This window comes from Eretmochelys imbricata, chromosome 1 (genome assembly GCF_965152235.1).
Source record: "Eretmochelys imbricata isolate rEreImb1 chromosome 1, rEreImb1.hap1, whole genome shotgun sequence".
Classification (NCBI taxonomy): Eukaryota; Metazoa; Chordata; order Testudines; family Cheloniidae; genus Eretmochelys; species Eretmochelys imbricata.
In genome coordinates, this window is record NC_135572.1 from 46,300,086 (window position 1) to 46,320,787 (window position 20,702).

Genomic DNA, 20,702 nt, shown 5'->3' on the forward strand with positions numbered 1-20,702 from the left:
ACTTCCTGGTTCAAATGCGGCTGTTTAGCATTTACCCATGTCCATAGAGACTGCTCAACTAGAATCACAGTTAACCCTCACATGTATTAATATGGCCAGCACTAAGAAGTCGTCCTGCATCTAGAGGAACACAACAGAATTCTGATTAACCTCTGGTGCAAGGTGAGCAAGACATTCAACTTCAGCAAGAGCACCTAGGAGGTACTTGGGAGGCCCTCTGAAGTTATATCCTGGGAAGAGACCCATTGTCTCCTAATTACCTGCTCCTGGAAATTCCAGATCAAAGGCCCCTGAACTATATAAAGGGTGGACTAAACATGCCATGTGTGTGCTTGTTCTGAGAGGAAGCTGATGATCCTGAAACCACAAGCAGACCTACAGGGTGGGGTTATGAAGGACTGCTCCTACCAGAGCTCATGTTAGGGCTGAGTGATCTCTGGTATGCTTATTAGCATGTGTGTAGATTCCTTTGTTGTTTTAAATGTTTTCTCTGTAGTGCTTTTTCCTTCAGACTAAAATAGGATTTTATAGGAAGTGGTGTTTGGTAACTTACAACTGTCGGCAATCACTCTGTTGTTAGTATCTGAAGAGAAAGCAACAGAAGCTTGCCTAGGTAGCCTGTCTTTTGCTGGGAACAACACAGTGAAGGCAGGGAACTGTTTAGCCTGGAGATACCCTGGCCAGGAGGGAGAGACACATGGGTCTCCACCGGAGAAACTGCTAGGGAGCTAGAAGCCTGAAAGTGGGTGTCACGCTGTTTGGAGTGGTTTACAAACAAGAGTGCCAATCTCAGGGAAGACTGTCAAAAAGCAAGGGAGAAACCCCAAACCGGTTGTATGATCTATAATTAGATTTTACCAAACCAGTAACAAGTGTGAATTGCTAAAGCTCTAGAACAATCTTACCATGGAGTCACAGACAGCCCCCTTGGACATTTGGATCTATCTTGCTCCCCACGCAAGCTTGATTCTGTGATTGCAAAGTAAGCAAAATAAGCTGTCATAGGATAAGGGGGAAGGTCCTCTCATGGATTGGTAACTGGTTAAAAGATTGAAAACAAAGGGTAGGAATAAATGGTCAGTGTGACAGAGTCTGCTTACGCCGCACTAGCTCAGACAGGGTTAAGCCCTTATTATTGACAGCAGAAGTCCCACCTCCCCGGCAGGACTGGGCATGCTCCAGATGCTCTAGCAGTATAAAAGGAGGGAGCCCAGCTAATTCTGGGCTAGAGGCTGTAGGGGAAGTGCCTACAGAGGGCTAGCTACAGCCCCTGACTATGCCAGGGATCAGAACCTTCCTGGGCCTGCTTGAACTCTGGTGACTGGCCCAGCTGACCATGGAGAATCTGAAGTCTCATGGGAGACCCCAGCACAGACTGTAGTAGAAAGTGATGCAGGGAGGGTGACCAAGTGGTACGTCCCACCTGGGAAACCTCAGTGTGCTCTGGTAGGACCCCCCTGCTGAGTCAGTGGCTAGTTGCTATGCCACTGCTAGGGCCCTGATTTGGGGCCTGGTGGAGTTGGGAGGCCCTGAGCCCCTGTACTGGGGCTGCCACACCCTTTGATAGGTGCCCCACCCCCATAGGCTTTGGCTGCTAGGCCATGCTGCCCTGCACCTAAGGGTGGCTCTGTGGACTCTGGCTGCTAGGCTGTGCTGCCCTGACCCTAGGGGTGTAAATGTCACAGTCCATTTACAGAATGGAGAGAGGTAAATAGTGGTGTCCCTCATAGGTCTGTACTGGGCCCAGTATTATTCAACGTATTCATAAATAATTTGGAAAAAGGGGTAAACAGTGAGGTGGCAAATTTTGCTGATGATACAAAACTACTTAAGATAGTTAAGCCCAAAGCAGACTGAAAAGAGCTACAAAGGGATCTCACAAACTGGGTGACTGGTCTACAAAATGGCAGATGAAATTCACTGTCAATAAATGCAAAGTAATGCACATTAGAAAACATAATCCCAACTATGCATATATAAAATGAAGGGGTCTAAATTAGCTGTTACCACTTAAGAAAGATCTTGGAGTCATCGTGGATAGTTCTCTGAAAACAGCCACTCAATGTGCAGCGACAGTCAAAAAAGGTAACAGAATGTTGGGAATAATTAAAAAGGGATAGATAATAAGACAGAAAATATTCTATTGCCTCTGAATAAATCTATGGCATGCCCACATCTTGAGCACTGTGTGCAGATGTGGTCACCCCATCTCAAAATATATATATATTGGAATTGGAAAAGGTTCAGAAAAGGGCAACAAAAATGAGTAGGGGCATGGGTGGCCGGTGACCCAGCCGTTGGGGAGGCTAACCCCTAGCTCCTCCCCCATGCCTGAAGCTGCTCCCCTGCCCTCCCATCTAACCCCCCTCCACCACAGGAGCCCAGAGCAGCCCCACCTTGGCCCCCAGTGGCACAGCTGCAGCATCCCCAGCGGTGCAGTCACAGCATCCCCAATTCACCAGGTGACCAGCCCCAGAGTGCTGGGCGGCCAGGCAGCATAGGCACATTGCTCTGAGCCCCGGTGCGCCAGGCGGCCACCCAGGGCATTACTTATGAACATCAAAATGTTTGTGATCAAAATATAACTAGTATATTATTTTGTTGTATTTATCAATTACATTTTTACTGTTGGACCTCTGAATATTTTTTATTGCAATCAGCCAGGGCAGAGCCCTGGGAACTGCAAGACTCTGAGTGGGCCTGGGGATAGAGTGTGGGCGGGCATGCCAGGCTGTTTGGGGAGGCACAGTCCCCCATTGATGATTGGCCCCACTCCAATCCCCTCCTTTCCTTCCCTTATTATGGGCACTCCTAGTTTTGTTTCACTTGGGAGGATAAGGAATTCAGAATTTGTCAAGGTTTATAAATATGGCAGAATAGGACACTTCACTGTATTAAGGGCTTGATCCTGTGGAGGACCCAAGGGTTGTGCTACTGATAGAGGGGCCACCCATCCGTTATTTTGTTGATTTGTCCCTCAGAGTGACCGCCTGCCTGTCATTTTAAGATGTATTGACATGTATCAAGACTGATAAGAGCATTTAAACATAAGCGTCAAACTTCCATTTAATACTTGAGGGCAGTAGAAATGTACATTGGAGAGGAAATACATGATATGCTAAGGGAAATGGTGTTTTCCTTAAAATAAAGCATTGTCCCTTATTTTTCATGTGGTTTTCCCTTACTTCCATCTAACAAAGGTGGACACCCTAGCTACTGGAAGCAACAGACTGGCCATGTCATCATAGGCATTGGGACCTGGCCTCGGACTCCAGGAAACAGCATCACATCTCATCAGGATCACACACTGAGCCACCTGGGAGGTCTCATACTCCTATTTTATAACTTCTCCCTACCTGAGCTTTGATTGGCTCAGTCCTCAAATTATGAATATTTTTGGCTCCACCCACCATGGAAACTTACTCTCCCAGATCATAGAAAAACACTGATCTGCACAGTATCTACCAGCCCTTGCTTCCGGGAACTTAAAGTAAATGGCCTTGCTCTGTCTCCTTGTGTGTGTAAACACAAACAGAGATTCAAACAGAAATCCACTAATTCCTCAGCTGCCTCCCTCTGTCTCCAAACAAACAAACTACTGCAGTGCAAAAAAGTCACGTGGGTGACATGACCAGAAGTCTTGGACTGTTAGTTCTTTTGTTTTTCTGAGACTAGCAATGACAGTTATGTAACAAGGGAGAAGGAGTGTGCAACCAGAAAGGAGCAACACTGATATCAAAGCAGGACACTGTGGGAAGAAGAGAACACTTTTCAGAGTGTAGTCTCTAATGCTGATTTCAACACCTGGGAATTGTGGCCGGGGGGGCCAGGCTACAGGTTGTAAGGAAGACCTTATTTGGGAATGTTTTCAAGAAACTCCTATATCTATTGGTAAAAATAGGAACATACACCAAATGTGAACAGTGCAACAAAGAAATGCAAGGCATAGCTGTCATTATGACAAATGTTCCTCCAAAGGCAATGAATTTGAAGATGATGTGGCCATGTTTAAACAATTTGGATCAACTGGTTAGTAAACTTATATTTGCACCTCTCTTATGGACTGCCTATCATGTTTTACTATGCTAGAAAATGATACATTTGTGTTTTGAGTGGATTACTTATGACTGTCAAAATGTTTGACCAAAATATAATTGGTTTATTTTGTTAGAGTATTTATCCATTATATTTTTACTGTTGGACTTCTGAGATGATTTTTTATTGCTAAATATTATCAAACATCCTAGGTGAAGATTTCCTGTGTAAAACTAAAATTTTATTAAGCATTTATGAACTTGTACATTTAAAAAGTGATTTTGTTTACAATCTGTTTAGTATGGCACTAGAGACAAGGGTTTAAATAGATAATCCTTATGATTTTTCCTATAAAACTAGGTTTAGAATAAGTCATTTAAATAGTAGTAAAAACAGCTGCAACAGGAGGAATATTTCATTAACAATTTTTTTGTAAAGCAGTGCACCGAGTAACAGTCAGTGAGTTAGTGACTTTTAACCATTTTGTTTGAGTCCAGCTTAGACATAACGAGTTTTGAACATCCATCATCTGCAATGTCTACAACTTCAGAGCTATCTGTTGGTACCACAGGCACCGCTGCAACTAACATATGTTTTTGTTTTTTGATACAGGTAATTTTATTTTCTAACAGACTTTCTTCTTTATCCAGTAAAACCATAGATGAGTATCAGGACCAGCAAATTCCTGCAAGACTCTAAAGATGAAAAGATTGCTTGGATCATTTATGCAACTAATTTCCCACTTCATCTCGTTCAGAACAAACATTTCATTGACACAGGCTACACTCCACACAGCAGAGTGGACATTGCTAGATACCATGTATGAGAAGGAAATTGAATAGTGTGGGGAAAAAAACCACAAAACCCATTGACAGGAAATCCATTAATCTGTGTCTTGATAGGCAGTTAAATGTACACAATGATCCAGTAATATCTGCTTCTGTGACAACAGAAGATGGGGTTGTTTATCTTACAGAAAATTGATACATCAGAAAATGCTCATACAACAGAATACTTAAAAGAAGTAGCAGTAAGAGCTATAACAAAACATGATCAAAAATTCAAGTGTCAAGTACATAGGCAAAGCTGCAAATGTAGTAAAGATGAGCATTATCTCGTAGATTTCTTAAGGGGAACCTGAAACTTACAACATATGGGTAAGTGCTCATTTGATGAATGTTTTAACCAAAGACATAAGTGCAACCCCAGGGATAAAGGAAAATGTTGAAATTGTTATGGCAGCATTTTGCAATCACTTTGCTTCAACTTCACTGAAGAGAGCAGGAGGATCCAGACTAATTCTTCCTCAAGATGTACAATGGAATTCAGCAGTTGACTGGCCTGATCTGATAAAATACAAGCAGTCCTCAGACTTACAACACAATTGGTTCCTGAAAATTGCATTGTAAGTCGTAACGGAGAACCACAATCCACTCCATTGTGGGACCAAGCATTGTAAAGTCTAAACCAACTGTCTTAAATCAAATCAGTGTGTCAATTCAGAAATGTCGTAAGTCAAACATCGTAAAATCAAGGACAACCTGTAGATGGAACTATCGTAGCCAAAGCAGACACAGACTTTCTGGTTTCCCTGGGGGTGCTCGACCCCTGCTTCACTCCCTGCCTCTTCCCATACCTGCTCCGTCCCCTCCCCTGAACACCCTGCCCTTGCTATGCCTCTTCCTTCCCCTCCCCGCCCAGGCCTCCTACACGCCACTGAACAGCTGATTACTGGCGGGTAGGAGGTGCTAGGAGGAAGAACTGATCAACAGGGCTGCCAGTGGGTGCCAAGCACCCACTATTTTCTTTCCCCCCCATAGGTGCTCAAGCCACAGAGTCTACTTATGAGCCATAGTATTCAATATTGGACTAAAGAGAAACATAGAAGATATGCTAAATATAATAAAACCTCCTTTTTATAGCCTTGGACAAACTTTGGGGAGATTGCTACTGTATTGAAGCTGTTTAAATCTGGAAAGCACTTCAAGAGACACTGAAGAAAGAATGTTTTCCTGCCTACAAAGTTAAATTTGTACACAGGAAAAGCCCCGGGAACTTTTGAATTTAATTTCCTATTTGGTCAGCATGGCAAGCTCAGCAGCACAGGTGACCATGCAGTCCCCCCCAGAATTGCAAACAAGCTCCAGCATGGAACAAACGGGAGAGACTGGATCTGATTGCTGTATGGGAAGAAGAATCTGTGCAGGCAGAACTCTGATCAAAAAGAAGAAATGCTAATATATGTCAATCTCACAGGGTATGGTGGAGAGAGGCTACACCAGGGACACACAGCAGTGCCGCGTGAGACTCAAGGAGCTCAGGCAAGCCTACCAAAAGATAAAGGAGGCAAATGGTCACTCTGGGTCAGAGCCCCACACATGCCACTTCTATGATCAGCTGCATGGCATTCTGGGGGGGACCCTACCACTACCCCACCACTGTCCATGGACACCTGCAAGGGGGGAGTCTCCTGCAACATGGAGGAGGATTTTGTGGAGGAGGAGGAGGAGAATGCACAGCAGGCAAGCAGTGAAGCCGTTCTCCCCGGCAGCCAGGACCTTTTCATCACCCTGGAGCCAATACCCTCCAAAGATAGGATCCCCGACCAGAGAAGACACCTCTAGTGAGTGCATATTTGTAACTACAGTACAGGGTTTAAAAGCAACAGAGTTTAATGTTCAGGGGGAGGGACAGCACAGTGGTTTCAGCATTAGCCTGCTAAACCCAGGGTTGTGAGTTCAATCCTTGAGGGGCCTATTTAGGGATCTGGGGCAAACACTGGAAACTGGCCCTGCTTTGAGCAGGGGGTTGGACGAGATGACCTCCTAAGGTCCCTTCCAACCCTGATATTTTATGACTTGCCCTGAAGACTTGGGATGCATTCATGGTCAGTACAGCTACTGGAAAAGTCTGTTAATGTGTCTGGAGATGGAGCAGGAATCCACCAGGGACATCTCCATGAAGCTCTACTGCAAAAGCCTTTGCAGAAGGTTTCTGGGGAGGGCTGCCTTATTTCATTCTCCACTTCACAATGCCTAGCAAGTAGTCTGGAATCATTGCAGCACAAAGCATAGCAGCAAATGGTCCTAGGTTTTGGTTGCATTCAAGCAACATTTGATCTTTATCTTTCTGTGTTAGCCTCAGGAGAGTGATACCATTCATAGTATTCACTGCTTGAAATAGGGGAATTTTTGCAAGGGAACAGTAAAAGGACCCCATTCATGCTGGGCTGTTTGCTTGGCTAAAAGGGATCATCCCATAGCCATGTGGCAGGGGGAGGGGTGGGTGTGTGCTGCACATCCACCTGAAAACCACAGCCTCTCCTTTTAAATGGCAAACCCAACCAGCATTGCTTACTATGGGAAAGAAGGACGCTGCAGTTTGAAAACATTCCCACCTGTTATGAAGGCGTTAGAAGCCAAAGCCAGCATACTCTTTGGCTCACCATGGCTGCTTGGAAACTGAATTCTGTTGCCCAGCCGTGTGTGATGTCACCATACCAGCAGGCGCTCAATATAAAAGGCAAAATGAGATCTTGTACCTAAAGCACATGTGCTGTCCCCTGTGAATTGCTTGATTCACTGAAAGTCTCCCTTTTGTTCTTAAATGTATCATCTTAAATTTTACTCCCCTTTTTTTACCCCCTGCAGGTGCAAATGTTTCTATACTCCCCTATCCTCTCTGTCCCTGAGGTTATTGCAGATTAGAAGGCCAAAAAAAAAAAAAAAAAAAGCACTCACGATGACATGTTTTCTGAGCTCATGCAGTCCTCCTCCACTGATAGGGCATAGCTGAATGCCAAAAACATCTTCCCCCTTACTCTCTCTCATTATGGAGCAAGCAGTAATAACAATGGGAATATTGGTTGTGCTGAAGTCTAACCTAGTCAGCAAACAGCGCAAGCGAGCTTTTAAACATCCAAATGCACATTCTATCACCCTTCTGCACTTGCTCAGCCTATAGTTCAACTGCTCCTTATTGCTGTCCAGGGTGCCTGTGTAAGGCTTCATGAGTCCTGGGAGCAAGGGGTAGGCTGGGTCCCCAAGGATAACTACTGGCATTTCAACATCCCCAATGGTAATTTTCTAGTCAGGGAAGTAAGTCCCTTCTTGCAGCTGCTCAAACAGCCCAGAGTTCCTAAAGATGTGAGCATCATGCACCTTTCCTAGCCATCCCATGTTGATGGTGGTGAAACATCCCTTGTGATCCACCAGTGCTTGCAGCACCATTGAGAAGTACCCCTTGCGGTTTATATACTGGTTGGCAAGATGGTCCAGTGCCAAGATAGGGATATGTGTTCCGTCTATCACCCCACCACAGTTAAGGAAACCCATTGCAGCAAAGCCATCCACTATGACCTGCACACTTGCCAGAGTCACTAACCTTGATACGGAACACCAATGATTGCATTGGCTACTTGAAACACAGCAATCCCCACAGTAGATTTGCCCACTCCAAATTGATTCCCAACTCACCGGTAGCAGTCAGGTGTTGCAAGGTTCCACAGGGCTATCACCACTCGCTTCTCAACTGTCAGGACAGCTCTCATCTTGATATTCCTGCGCTTCAGGGCAGGGGAAAGCAACTCACAGAGTTCCAGGAAAGTAGCTTTACACATGCAAAAGTTTCACAGCCACTGGAAATCATCCCATACCCACAAGACTATGCGGTCCCACCAGTCTGTGCTTATTTGCGGGTCCCAGAATCAGCGTTCCACTATATCAACCAGCCTCACTGCCACCAGGATGACCCAGTTGCCCCATCCTATGCTTTCAGGAACATCTGTGTCCATGTCCTCCTCACAATCTTCCTCGTGCTGCAGTCTCTTAGCCAGGTACTGCACATACTGCAGTATAATGCATGAGGTGTTTACAATGCTCGCAACAGCAGCGGTGAGCTGAGCGGGCTCCATGCTATGGCATCTGCACAGATAAGCCAAGAAAAAAGGCACAAAATGAGAGTCTGCAGTTGCTTTCACAGAGGGAGGAAGGGAGGGGAGACTGCCAAAACCACCCATGACAATGTTTTTGCCCCATCAGGCATTGGGAGCTTAACCCAAAATTCCAATGGGCAGTAGAGACTGGGGGGAACCGTGGGATAGCTTCCCACAGTGCAACGCTCTGTGAGTCGATGCTAGCCATGGTATTGAGGACGCACTCCACCAACTTAATGCGCTTAGTGGAGACATACACAAATAGACTGTATAAAATAGATTTCTAAAAATTGACTTCTATAAGATCAACCTAATTTCATAGTGTAGACATACCCTTACTCTTACTCAGTGACCATGAGTTGGTTGAGTTCAGGATCCTGACGCAGGGAAGAAAGGTAAGCAGCAGGATACGGACCCTGGACTTCAGGAAAGCAGACTTCGACTCCCTCAGGGAACGGATGGCCAGGATCCCCTGGGGGACTAACTTGAAGGGGAAAGGAGTCCAGGAGAGCTGGCTGTATTTCAAGGAATCCCTGTTGAGGTTACAGGGACAAACCATCCCGATGAGTCGAAAGAATAGTAAATATGGCAGGCGACCGGCTTGGCTTAACGGTGAAATCCTAGCGGATCTTAAACATAAAAAAGAAGCTTACAAGAAGTGGAAGGTTGGACATATGACCAGGGAAGAGTACAAAAATATTGCTCGGGCATGTAGGAATGAAATCAGGAGGGCCAAATCGCACCTGGAGCTGCAGCTAGCGAGAGATGTCAAGAGTAACAAGAAGGGTTTCTTCAGGTATGTTGGCAATAAGAAGAAAGCCAAGGAAAGTGTGGGACCCTTACTGAATAAGGGAGGCAACCTAGTGACAGAGGATGTGGAAAAAGCTAATGTACTCAATGCTTTTTTTGCCTCTGTTTTCACTAACAAGGTCAGCTCCCAGACTGCTACGCTGGGCATCACAAAATGGGGAAGAGATGGCCAGCCCTCTGTGGAGATAGAGGTGGTTAGGGACTATTTAGAAAAGCTGGACGTGCACAAGTCCATGGGGCCGGACGAGTTGCATCCGAGAATGCTGAAGGAATTGGCGGCTGTGATTGCAGAGCCATTGGCCATTATCTTTGAAAACTCGTGGCGAACCGGGGAAGTCCCGGATGACTGGAAAAAGGCTAATGTAGTGCCAATCTTTAAAAAAGGGAAGAAGGAGGATCCTGGGAACTACAGGCCAGTCAGCCTCACCTCAGTCCCTGGAAAAATCATGGAGCAGGTCCTCAAAGAATCAATCTTGAAGTACTTGCATGAGAGGAAAGTGATCAGGAAGAGCCAGCATGGATTCACCAAGGGAAGGTCATGCCTGACTAATCTAATCGCCTTTTATCATGAGATTACTGGTTCTGTGGATGAAGGGAAAGCAGTGGATGTATTGTTTCTTGACTTTAGCAAAGCTTTTGACACGGTCTCCCACAGTATTCTTGTCAGCAAGTTAAGGAAGTATGGGCTGGATGAATGCACTATAGGGTGGGTAGAAAGCTGGCTAGATTGTCGGGCTCAACGGGTAGTGATCAATGGCTCCATGTCTAGTTGGCAGCCGGTGTCAAGTGGAGTGCCCCAGGGGTCGGTCCTGGGGCCGGTTTTGTTCAATATCTTCATAAATGATCTGGAGGATGGTGTGGATTGCACTCTCAGCAAATTTGCGGACGATACTAAACTGGGAGGAGTGGTAGATACGCTGGAGGGGAGGGATAGGATACAGAAGGACCTAGACAAATTGGAGGATTGGGCCAAAAGAAATCTGATGAGGTTCAATAAGGATAAGTGCAGGGTCCTGCACTTAGGACGGAAGAATCCAATGCACCGCTACAGACTAGGGACCGAATGGCTAGGCAGCAGTTCTGCGGAAAAGGACCTAGGGGTGACAGTGGACGAGAAGCTGGATATGAGTCAGCAGTGTGCCCTTGTTGCCAAGAAGGCCAATGGCATTTTGGGATGTATACGTAGGGGCATAGCGAGCAGATCGAGGGACGTGATCGTCCCCCTCTATTCGACATTGGTGAGGCCTCATCTGGAGTACTGTGTCCAGTTTTGGGCCCCACACTACAAGAAGGATGTGGATAAATTGGAGAGAGTCCAGCGAAGGGCAACAAAAATGATTAGGGGTCTGGAACACATGACTTATGAGGAGAGGCTGAGGGAGCTGGGATTGTTTAGCCTGCAGAAGAGAAGAATGAGGGGGGATTTGATAGCTGCTTTCAACTACCTGAAAGGGGGTTCCAAAGAGGATGGCTCTAGACTGTTCTCAATGGTAGCAGATGACAGAACGAGGAGTAATGGCCTCAAGTTGCAGTGGGGGAGGTTTAGATTAGATATTAGGAAAAACTTTTTCACTAAGAGGGTGGTGAAACACTGGAATGCGTTGCCTAGGGAGGTGGTGGAATCTCCTTCCTTGGAAGTTTTTAAGGTCAGGCTTGACAAAGCCCTGGCTGGGATGATTTAACTGGGAATTGGTCCTGCTTCGAGCAGGGGGTTGGACTAGATGACCTTCAGGGGTCCCTTCCAACCCTGATATTCTATGATTCTATGATTCTTCCAGTCTATGATAAAAACACGGACAGAGAGGATGAAATCTACTAGTTTTTAAAGTTTGAAGGACAGCTTAATAGTTTAGCAGACGGTCTCATTTGCAAGATTTAGGCCAGGATCTACATTCACAAGTTAAATCAACCCAGCTATGTTGCTCAGAAGTTGAAAAATACACAACATAGTTAAACTGATCTCACTTCTGGTGTAGATAGCATTAGGTTGACAAAATTCTTCTGCTGACCTACCTATTACCTCTCGGAGAGGTAGATTAGCTACTGATGGGAGAACTCCTCCCACTGCTGTAGTGAATGTCTACACTGAAGCAAGAAGCACTGCAGTGGCATAGACAAGCCCATAGGCAAGTACAAACTTAAATGCCAGTCACTTTCACTTTGGCATATTTGAAAATTTTCCCAGGCTAACCTGAAATAATCTTTCTGACTACAGTTAATCCCTCTGTTTAATAAATCTTTTACCTGTAAATATGAAACATGTCTTGATAAGAGAACTTTATCCAAAACATTTAAGGTTGCTTTTTTTAAATGAACGTTGAGTTTTACATGCTGTTTTGTGTATTTAATTAAATTCAGTTACCACCCTAATGCAGCTTGACACAACTCCTGAGCAAAAAGTTAATTATCTAGTAAATAAGCAATATCCTTTACCATTCTCTAACATACTAAAAAAATACAATTAATAACAACCTGCAACTATTAAGCTCTACAATTACTTAAATAAATGCATCAAGTGTACCCTTCTAGCTAACAAAACGACATACCAGATCCCATGTAAAGGCGCTATTGAGGTGTAAATCAATACATTTTCATGGTTATATCAACTAATGAGAATACACTTTAAAGATCCGAAATATAAACGGAAAAGTTGATTAAAATTGATTATTTACATCGAGGCTTTTCCGCGGGGTGACAGAACTCGCAGGCTTCGCTGGAGCCACCCTGACACGGTGCACAGAGCGCAGCGCCTGCCCTGACTTTCAACCCACAGACTAATAACGAACAATCCACACAGGGCGACACCGGGCCGCTGTTTTCTCCCACGGGTGCTAGAACGCCCAGCGTCGTGCGGCCACAGGACAAGCTCGCCCCGCCCGCGAGACAGACGATGGACTGAGACTAGCACTAGCACCCCCACCCGCCACGTCACGTCACGTCACGTCACGCGGCCCTCCTGAGACCACTTCCCGGGCTGTCCATCCATGTGCCTGTTTGCAATCGATGGCGCGGCCCCCCGTCGGGCGCTGCAGGGCCAGTATGTCACACAGTGAATTCCTAGCCGCTAGTGTTGTCCTGCCCCTACCCCCCGCCCTCGATTGCTTTATAGTCAGGCAATGTGCGGGCAGCCCCTGAGGTCCCCCGTTAAGAGAGCCCGGGAGGCGCCGCCTCCTTCCTTTCGGCCTGAGCCGCCATTTTGTAGGTATGTGTGAGAAGTAGTGCTCTTGTCACGCTGCGATAACAGCGGGTAGGGAACTCCGCGGCTGCGGTACCGCTGGGTGGCGGGGAGGGCAGTGGATGGGGGCCGGGCTGGGCCTGGAAGGCGGCAGCAGGGCGGGGAGGGTGGCTGCATGGGCCCGGGAGGCCGCTCCACGTGCCAGCCCGAGCCGGGACAGAGAAGGGAGGCGGCTGCACAGGCCCAGGGGCGAGTTGGCGGGGGACCGGGGAGGCCGCTGCACAGGCCTGACAGGGGCCCGGGGGTGGCTGCACGGGTTGGTGTGGGGGAGCTGCCTGCGGGGCTGGGCTGGGGCCAGGGAACGAGCCCTGCCTCCTCCAGCGGCCGCTGTTCAGCCGCCCCGTTCTCGTGCAGGGGGCGCGCAGGTCTCCCGCCTGTGTCCTAGTAGGCCTGCCAAGGGGCCACGTACCTGTACGTCCACTTCATTCAACTGTTAGTGTGACGCCAGGGCAGGCTGCCTGTCTGCACTGGGTGAAGTGTCTCTAAGTGATCGGATAGCGAATATATCTCCCTCTGCCACCGTTGTGCTTAGTTTAAAATATTTTTTTTGACCTAGTTCATCTAGACAAAGCTGTCACTTTTTTCCCCTAGTAACTTTTATAAAGCTCTTATTGGAAGTATTAAGCAACACGCAGGATTTTGTCAGGGATTTCAGTAATTTGGAATATAGTCTGAAAACAATGGGATGACTTAGTCGGGGATCGATCCTGCTTTGAGCAGGGGGTTGGACTAGATGACCTCCTGAGGTCCCTTCGAACCCTGATATTCTATGAACAACACTAGAGCTAAGCATGCTGCAAGACCTGAATAGCACTGGGTGGCAAATACATGAGGATAATCTGAGTTGTCTTTTTTTTAATAGCTGTTTGCCAAAATGACAAACACAAAGGGGAAAAGGAGAGGGACACGTTATATGTTCTCGAGGCCATTTCGCAAACATGGTAAGTACAGCTTGTGTTAGGGATACCTGCATTCATAGCAATAATGAGTTTAGCCAATTCTAAAAAAACATTCAAGCATTGTGTTAACCATTTCTCATCAACATTGTACTAAGAACGTATTTAAGGAGACAACTAAAAATGCAGAACAAAATACTGTCATATTATTGGATAAACTTTTTTTCCCTATGGGGTAGCTGCCTTTTTATCTTGTACTTCAAATTTTGATTACCTTATGTTTTGACTGCTTGAAAATAGGTTACAGTACTTGTCATTTTTAGTAAAGATAGGATAAGAACTGCTTTGAAGGGGGAAGTGAGTTATAAGTATTGGGAGTACTGGCTTAAAACTATATAATTAAATCAACAAGTTCAAACTGCTCTTACCAAAAGGCAATGGCAACACCAATTACCCAGCTAACAAGGGGGGGAGGGGGGAATCTTACTGTGTAATATCTTGTAACTTCTACACTGATCAGGTTAAAACCAAACTTGAATTAGCTGTAGTGTCTTAAAGTGCACTTTTTTAAATGTGAAAAGATGGCTGGCTTTTCCATTTCTACTCACCTAAGCTTTTTCAGATGAGTTTGAGAAATACCACTTTTTAGTAAAAATGATTCTCTTATGAAACAACTTTGTATTTTCCTCCTCCCAGGAGTTGTCCCTCTGGCCACCTATATGCGAATCTACAAGAAGGGTGATATTGTGGACATCAAGGTATCTAATAGTATAATATAATTCAAAGATGAAATAAGAGTCTATAACAAATTCAGTGCCAGAACAGTAATGTAGTATATATTTTAAAAACATGGCTGAGAATGTAAACATTAATTAAGGGACTGTTTTGGTTGCTGTAACAGCTGTCTCTTCCATTCTGCATGTTCATTGGGAACTGATGTCTGGAAGCTGGACATCTTCAGGAGAAGACTTTACTCTTTTGTACAGTGTCTGACACAATGGACCCAGGTTAATGTTTGCAGGCTCCCTTGGATGTTATTGCTATTTGTATATCAATAACAACTAAGTCTGTATCTCTCTATTGGCCTAACAGAGCCAAAATTTTACTTCTAGGGTATGGTGCAAAGCAGATCTGTTTTAGCTCCTACCTACAATCCTAGATACAGGTAGAGTTGCTTGGGGAGTCTATATATTAAAAGTATATGCACAGAGATGGAAGCAGTGAATGTTTTAAAATCTGGGAAATAAACTAAGGGATGTACTTGATTGCATATATAATAGGTGCAGTGTGACTTTCAGTTCTGAACTTGTGCTCCAAAAGTCAACCGTAGTGTTAATTTAAATTATCTTTTGCATTGGATATTGAATTTCTCCATAGAAGAATTCTACTTTTATCTTCCAGTATAAAAACTTTTGAGAAGACTTGCCTTTTTGAGAAAGCTAAGGATGCAAAGTCTAAGCTTCTTGACATTCTGGAGCTTGATGATGACTGTCTCGTGCGATTGCTTTGGTAATGACAAAATGAGCAAATCATTTCACCGGCACTGAAAGCAAGCCAGGATTGTCAGAGAAGTTTAATAGATTTCAGATATCTTGTGATGATTTCAGTAGCTCAAAGCAAACTTGTAAACATCTTCCAAGATATCTGTAAAATTAAGAATGTCAGATTTATACTCTATTCTCCACATTAAAGCTGAGAGTAGAATGGCTTCACTTTATTTTAATGGTCTTACTCTTGTATGTTTAACAGGGCATGGGTACTGTTCAACAAGGTATGCCCCACAAGTGTTACCATGGCAAGACTGGAAGGGTATTTAACATTACTCAGCATGCTGTTGGCATTATTGTAAACAAACAGGTTAAGTAAGTGTTTTTTAAGCTTTCCTCTGGGTGAAACTTGATTTTGAAAATAAACTGTAGTGACACCCCCTCTTTCACTTTGCCAAGTAGACATTTCTTGTCATCTTGGTCATTCAGTTGGGGTAAAATAAGTCCTTTTAAAACCCAAGCAAGCAAACAATGATTGTTTGGCTTGGATCCTGTCAGGGGAAACACTGGACTGTTAAACAAGATTATGAAGAGTTCAGCAAGCCAGCCTATTTATACTAAATTTGTTTTAAAGGTCATTATGTTTTCTTAATTTTACTCAACTGGGCATAATATAGTATAGTCACTAAAATAAGGTACAGCGCTTACTTATCCCTGGACCTACTGACTGTATGGATTTACCTACAACAGTGGTAGATGATACAACTGTTTGTCCCTGTATTACAGAGGAGAGAATCATTAGTCTTCAAGAGTATTAGTCTTGAGGTATTAGAACATGGTTAAGAGTTATTTCTTCATGTTAAGTATCCTCACACCTTGTCAACTGTAATTGGGCCATCTTGATCATCACTACAAAAGTTTTTTTTTGTTCCTGAAAATAGCTCATCTTAGCCTCTTCCTCCACCTTTTCATATTTTTGTGTGTATGTATCTGTTCCATTCTATGCATCCAATGAAGTGGGCCATAGCCCACGAAAGCTTATGCTCAAATAAATTAAGTCTCTAAGGTGCCACAAGTACTCCTGTTTTTGTGGATACAGACTAACATGGCTGCTACTGACACCCTGTTGTAGAAACTGATAAAAATCTGACTACAGTTCCGTGTGTTTTGAGCAACAGCCCTTTTAAGAAAAATGCTATGTAGTCATGCTTCTGGGACTTTTTAAAATGAGCTTCAGTATTTGTCTTACACATTTTTATAATTAGAATAGATTCAAAATAGGCTTCTTCCCTCAGGGGCAAGATTCTCGCCAAGAGAATTAATGTGCGTATTGAGCATATTAAGCATTCTAAGAGCAGAGACAGCTTCCTGCAGCGTGTGACAGAAAATGAAAGGAAGAAAAAAGAAGCGAAGGAAAAAGGCACTTGGTTTGAACTGAAACGCCAGGTATTGTTTGTTAACTGAACTAATCATACACCTATGACATTTAAGACTCAAACTGCCTTACCATGTAAATGAGCGTTGTTGTTCCTCGGACACTAGTGAAGGAGGGGGACAAGCTACTAATGGTTTCTGTGCCTATACTAGACAGGCTTAAGTGGGAGAAATAGAGAAGATAAACACTGAATATTTGTTTAAGGTAGATCTATACTGGAAAAAATTAGGTTAACCCAGCTGCATTGCTCTGAGGCAATGGTCCAACCTCTCTGTTGCAATAGCATATTCATGTTCCCAGAAGAGTGTGGCGGGCACTAGACTACCACCTGCCGAAATGCCGCCAAGAAGCAGTGGCATTCTGATGGCAGGTTGTCCAGTGGAAGCGCTTCCTTGTCAGTAGGTGGGCACACAAATGCCCCAGCAGGCACCATGGTGCCCATGGGCACAGTGTTGGACCACTGCTCTGAGATATGAAAAATCCATAACCCCTTGAATGATGTAGTTAAGGTGACCTAATGCCCAGTAGGTTGACAAAATAATTCTGTTGACTTGACTACTCCCTCTCACTACAAGGGGGGAGCCCCTTCTATAACTACTCAGTAGCACTGAAAATATTTTCGTTAATACATTTAGCTTAATAGAATCATATGAAAAGAAACTTTACATTACACATGATAGAATTGGTTTACACATTGCTAATGTAACTGCAAACTAAACATTTTAAAAAATTTAAATCAGGTTTACTTTGAGTGTTTGTCATATTAATGGTTATTGCTTTTTTTGCTTACAGCCTGCTCCACCCAGGGAAGCACACTTTGTGAGAACCAATGGCAAAGAGCCAGAGCTGCTGGAGCCAATTCCCTATGAATTCATGGCATAGGGAAACTTAAAAAAAATAAAGCTGTCTCTTTAAGACAAAATGTGAGTGATGGTTGATTGCTTCCAGAACATATGCTTTGGATGATTGATCTTCCTTCATTAAATTATACTTTTTGGATTATAGATCAGTTTTGGGTAATGAAGGAAAAATTCTGTATATCACTTGTACTGTTAAACAGGTGTACCTTAACCATTATGCTTTGCAAATGCCAATTATTAAGGTTAAGATTGTCACAGGTATTTTTAATAAGTTGGGTTGCAAGCACACAAATTCCTGGAAGCCTATGACATGTCTCTGACTTTTACTAAATACACAAGGGGGGGGGGAATCAGGGGCCTGTTAGTCTGAATTAGTGACCACTGTATCCTTACCAAGGATTATTCACCTTTGATGGCGCTCATGTTGCCTTATTAGGCACTGTCAAACAGCAAGTAGTTAATGTCATACTACAATCTTTAGCTGTTTACTTGATCATCATTAGGTGTTTACTAGCTTATTTACTTGATTGTTATCTTAAAGTGACTCAGCTGTATGAGAGTTGATAGAAGCCAGTTTAGGTGTAGTTAGCTGACTTATGGACATCTTCATCTATTGAGTTGTATGTAAACTGTTAAGTGTTTCAACATTAATTGTCAGAACAAGGTTTGTAAAACAAAGCTGTATGCATACAAAAAGGTGAGACGCTCTCCAAGAGCAGATCCCTCCTGTAAGCCTTAAGTTCTGTGAGGTCTGCCTTTGCTCAAACTTAAGTGTTCCAGAGTCCTTGCTTTAGTGGCCTTCACAATGTTCTCAAGGAAGATAGTATATGGTATTCAGATATACTAAGGCATAGGAATAGAATTTCCTTCCTGTGCTAGTCAGATCCACAGCACTGAAGATTCCTATATACATAAGGTCCCCAGAAGCTAGTGAAATTAAAATGAAGTTTGTATAGGAAATAGGCCTTGCACCAAACAAAATCTTCCAAAATAACCAGCCTCCAATTTTCACCTGCAAGCCAGCTTTCAATTTTGATATTGAAAATCAGCTACCTTATACTCCTTTTCCTTGTGCTCTTATATACCTTACAAGTGTGATAACAGTTCTACTACTACTTGCAGCTCAATTCACCCCTTAGGGAAGCTTCCCTTGAGTCAAATACTTGTACTCTTAAGGTCTGGTCTACACCTAAATTACATTGATCTAGCTATATCATTTAGCAGTGAAAGATTTCATGCTGTGTGAGGTAGTTAGATCAGCTGGTCAGACTAACCACTTGTGTTTAGACAGTTGGGTTGATGGAAGAACTATGTAGTTAGAGAAGTGGATTAATTACTTTGATAGCATCTACCCTCTAGTGCTACACCTGCAGTGCCACAGCTGTGCTACTGAGTAGACACCTTGAATACAACTAAAAATAGCACCTTTAGCTATCTGCTTCTTGTGGGATCAGCACTGACATTAAATCTATATTGCTTCAAGGGAAGTGCTGGAGGAATTCTATCCTGACGCTCTCTAGTTCAGGCAATATACCCCAACCCCTCCAGGGGCAGTAGTGTATTTCCTTGTGGGGTAAATGGTGATGGCCCTGCTTTCTTCCACACCATCTTCAGGATTTGCACTGTAGGAGTTGCACAGAGGAATCACAATTGTACAACTAGTGCCATATCATCCCCCCTCTGAAGCAGTGCCTAACAGGCAAAATATTAGAGAAACAGGAAGTTTCTGAAGAATTGAATTGGCCTCTGGAACAGCTCACCTTCAATCCTTTTGTTCCCACACCCAAATTTCATCTGCTTGCATCCTTCCATATCTTGTCAGTGCCTTTACCCACACCACTCACAGCCTTGCTTCACCTATTCATACGGTACTCTTCCTCGGGCCTCCACCAGCTCAGCTTCTGCCTTTGTTTCACTTTGTTCAAATTCCCATTTCTATCCACCATTGTTCTTTTATCCTTACTCCTCCATTTCTGCTGCTCATCCACCATTGCCCCCAACCCATCTGCCCGCTTACCTATTCTTCCTATCCATGCACCCTTTCCTCTCTCAGTCATTCTTCTTTTCCTCTGCCACATGTCTCCATCCACTGAGTACAAGTCACTTGGCTCAAAATACAGTGATAGACCTAGTGCAGCAGTTCTCAAACTGGGTCCAGACCCCATTTTAATGGGGTCACCAGGGCTGGCTTAGATGTGCTGTAGCCTAGGGCCAAAGCCTGAGGGTTTCAGCCCTGCTGCCTGGGGCTTTATCCCCACCTCTGGTTCAGGGGGGCTTAGGCTTCAGTCCCCCATTCTGGGGTCATGTAATAATTTTTATTGTCAGAAGGGGATCATGGTGCAATGAAGTTTGAGAACCCCTGTCCCAGTGTATTCTACAATTGGGAATCGCATATGTTAATTCTGTCCAGTCCCCCCACCCACTACACACACCCAGCAGTTACAGATTTCAAAGCTCAAGGCTGACAAGGGCTTCTAAGTCATACTTCTACTTTCTGGTCTCCACTTATCTGGATACATTACCTCACTTCCAATTAAAAAAAGCATGATTCACATTTGCACTGGTGGAAATACACAAATCTTAAAATATCAATGCATGCCAGCATAAGTAAAGTGTTTTGATTACATTTGTAACTATAAAAAGTCACTTCCAAGCCAGAGGAGTATGACTTGATTATATTGGTCTGCATGTGTCAGTACCTGTAATATTTACTGGCCTAGTTTCTCCCCTGCTTTGTACCTATAGCATTAAAAATAAAAAAAGACAGGTAAATAAGTAGAATTTGGTCCATTAAAGGGAAGGCTGATCACTGACCTCTCTTTGTAATTAGGAGATTATATCTATATCATATCTATTTCAAATTTTATTTGTCAGCTAAATATCAAGACAGTATTGTTCCAAAGTTATTTAGGTGTTAAAGACCATAGAAAAGTACTAGTACTCCATTTGAAAGAATGAACAAAATATACACATACCTTTAAGCTTTTGCTAGTAGGTTACATAGCTTTAGC

General features: G+C 44.0%; 2 protein-coding genes and 2 non-coding genes across 6 annotated transcripts in view; 3 read left to right on the forward strand and 1 right to left on the reverse strand.

Annotated features, from left to right (window-relative positions):
* Nucleotides 1-12,666, reverse strand: part of USP12 (ubiquitin specific peptidase 12) — a 103,476-nt gene extending 90,810 nt beyond the window's left edge. Inside the window, exons 1-2 of one of the 2 annotated variants that reach the window (XM_077809675.1) lie at nt 12,451-12,666; nt 8,419-8,957 (exon numbers count right to left, since the gene is read on the reverse strand). In XM_077809675.1, coding sequence (XP_077665801.1) covers nt 8,419-8,445 — 27 coding nt within the window. In that variant the 5' untranslated portion in view covers nt 8,446-8,957; nt 12,451-12,666. The remainder of the gene's footprint in view (nt 1-8,418; nt 8,958-12,450) is intronic. The other variant, XM_077809684.1, reaches the window with a different exon arrangement.
* Nucleotides 12,667-12,913: 247 nt separating this feature from the next.
* RPL21 (ribosomal protein L21) lies at nt 12,914-17,753 on the forward strand. Of its 2 annotated transcripts, none has more exons than XM_077809705.1 (6): nt 12,914-12,980; nt 13,876-13,954; nt 14,606-14,667; nt 15,659-15,771; nt 16,692-16,842; nt 17,624-17,753. In XM_077809705.1, the coding sequence occupies exons 2-6, from the start codon at nt 13,888-13,890 to the stop codon at nt 17,711-17,713; spliced, it is 483 nt and encodes a 160-aa protein (XP_077665831.1). In that variant the 5' UTR covers nt 12,914-12,980; nt 13,876-13,887; the 3' UTR covers nt 17,714-17,753. The 2 variants fall into 2 exon arrangements, with proteins under 2 accessions (XP_077665831.1, XP_077665839.1); XM_077809713.1 differs by having other exon boundaries at nt 12,953-13,025.
* Nucleotides 15,385-15,461, forward strand: LOC144259782 (small nucleolar RNA SNORD102). The gene has a single exon (XR_013344915.1). It is a non-coding gene; the product is annotated as a small nucleolar RNA SNORD102 (small nucleolar RNA).
* Nucleotides 15,833-15,965, forward strand: LOC144259734 (small nucleolar RNA SNORA27). Its single transcript, XR_013344881.1, has one exon. It is a non-coding gene; the product is annotated as a small nucleolar RNA SNORA27 (small nucleolar RNA).
* Nucleotides 17,754-20,702: the final 2,949 nt, after the last annotated feature.

What these genes read in the sequence shown, in the direction of transcription:
- RPL21 (XM_077809705.1), top strand. Translation starts at nt 13,888, where the DNA reads ATGACAAACACAAAGGGGAAAAGGAGAGGGACACGTTATATGTTCTCG. An exon ending in GAGGCCATTTCGCAAACATG is followed by an intron (nt 13,955 to 14,605) that starts GTAAGTACAGCT and finishes TCCTCCTCCCAG; the next exon opens with GAGTTGTCCCTCTGGCCACC. An exon ending in ATTGTAAACAAACAGGTTAA is followed by an intron (nt 15,772 to 16,691) that starts GTAAGTGTTTTT and finishes TTCTTCCCTCAG; the next exon opens with GGGCAAGATTCTCGCCAAGA.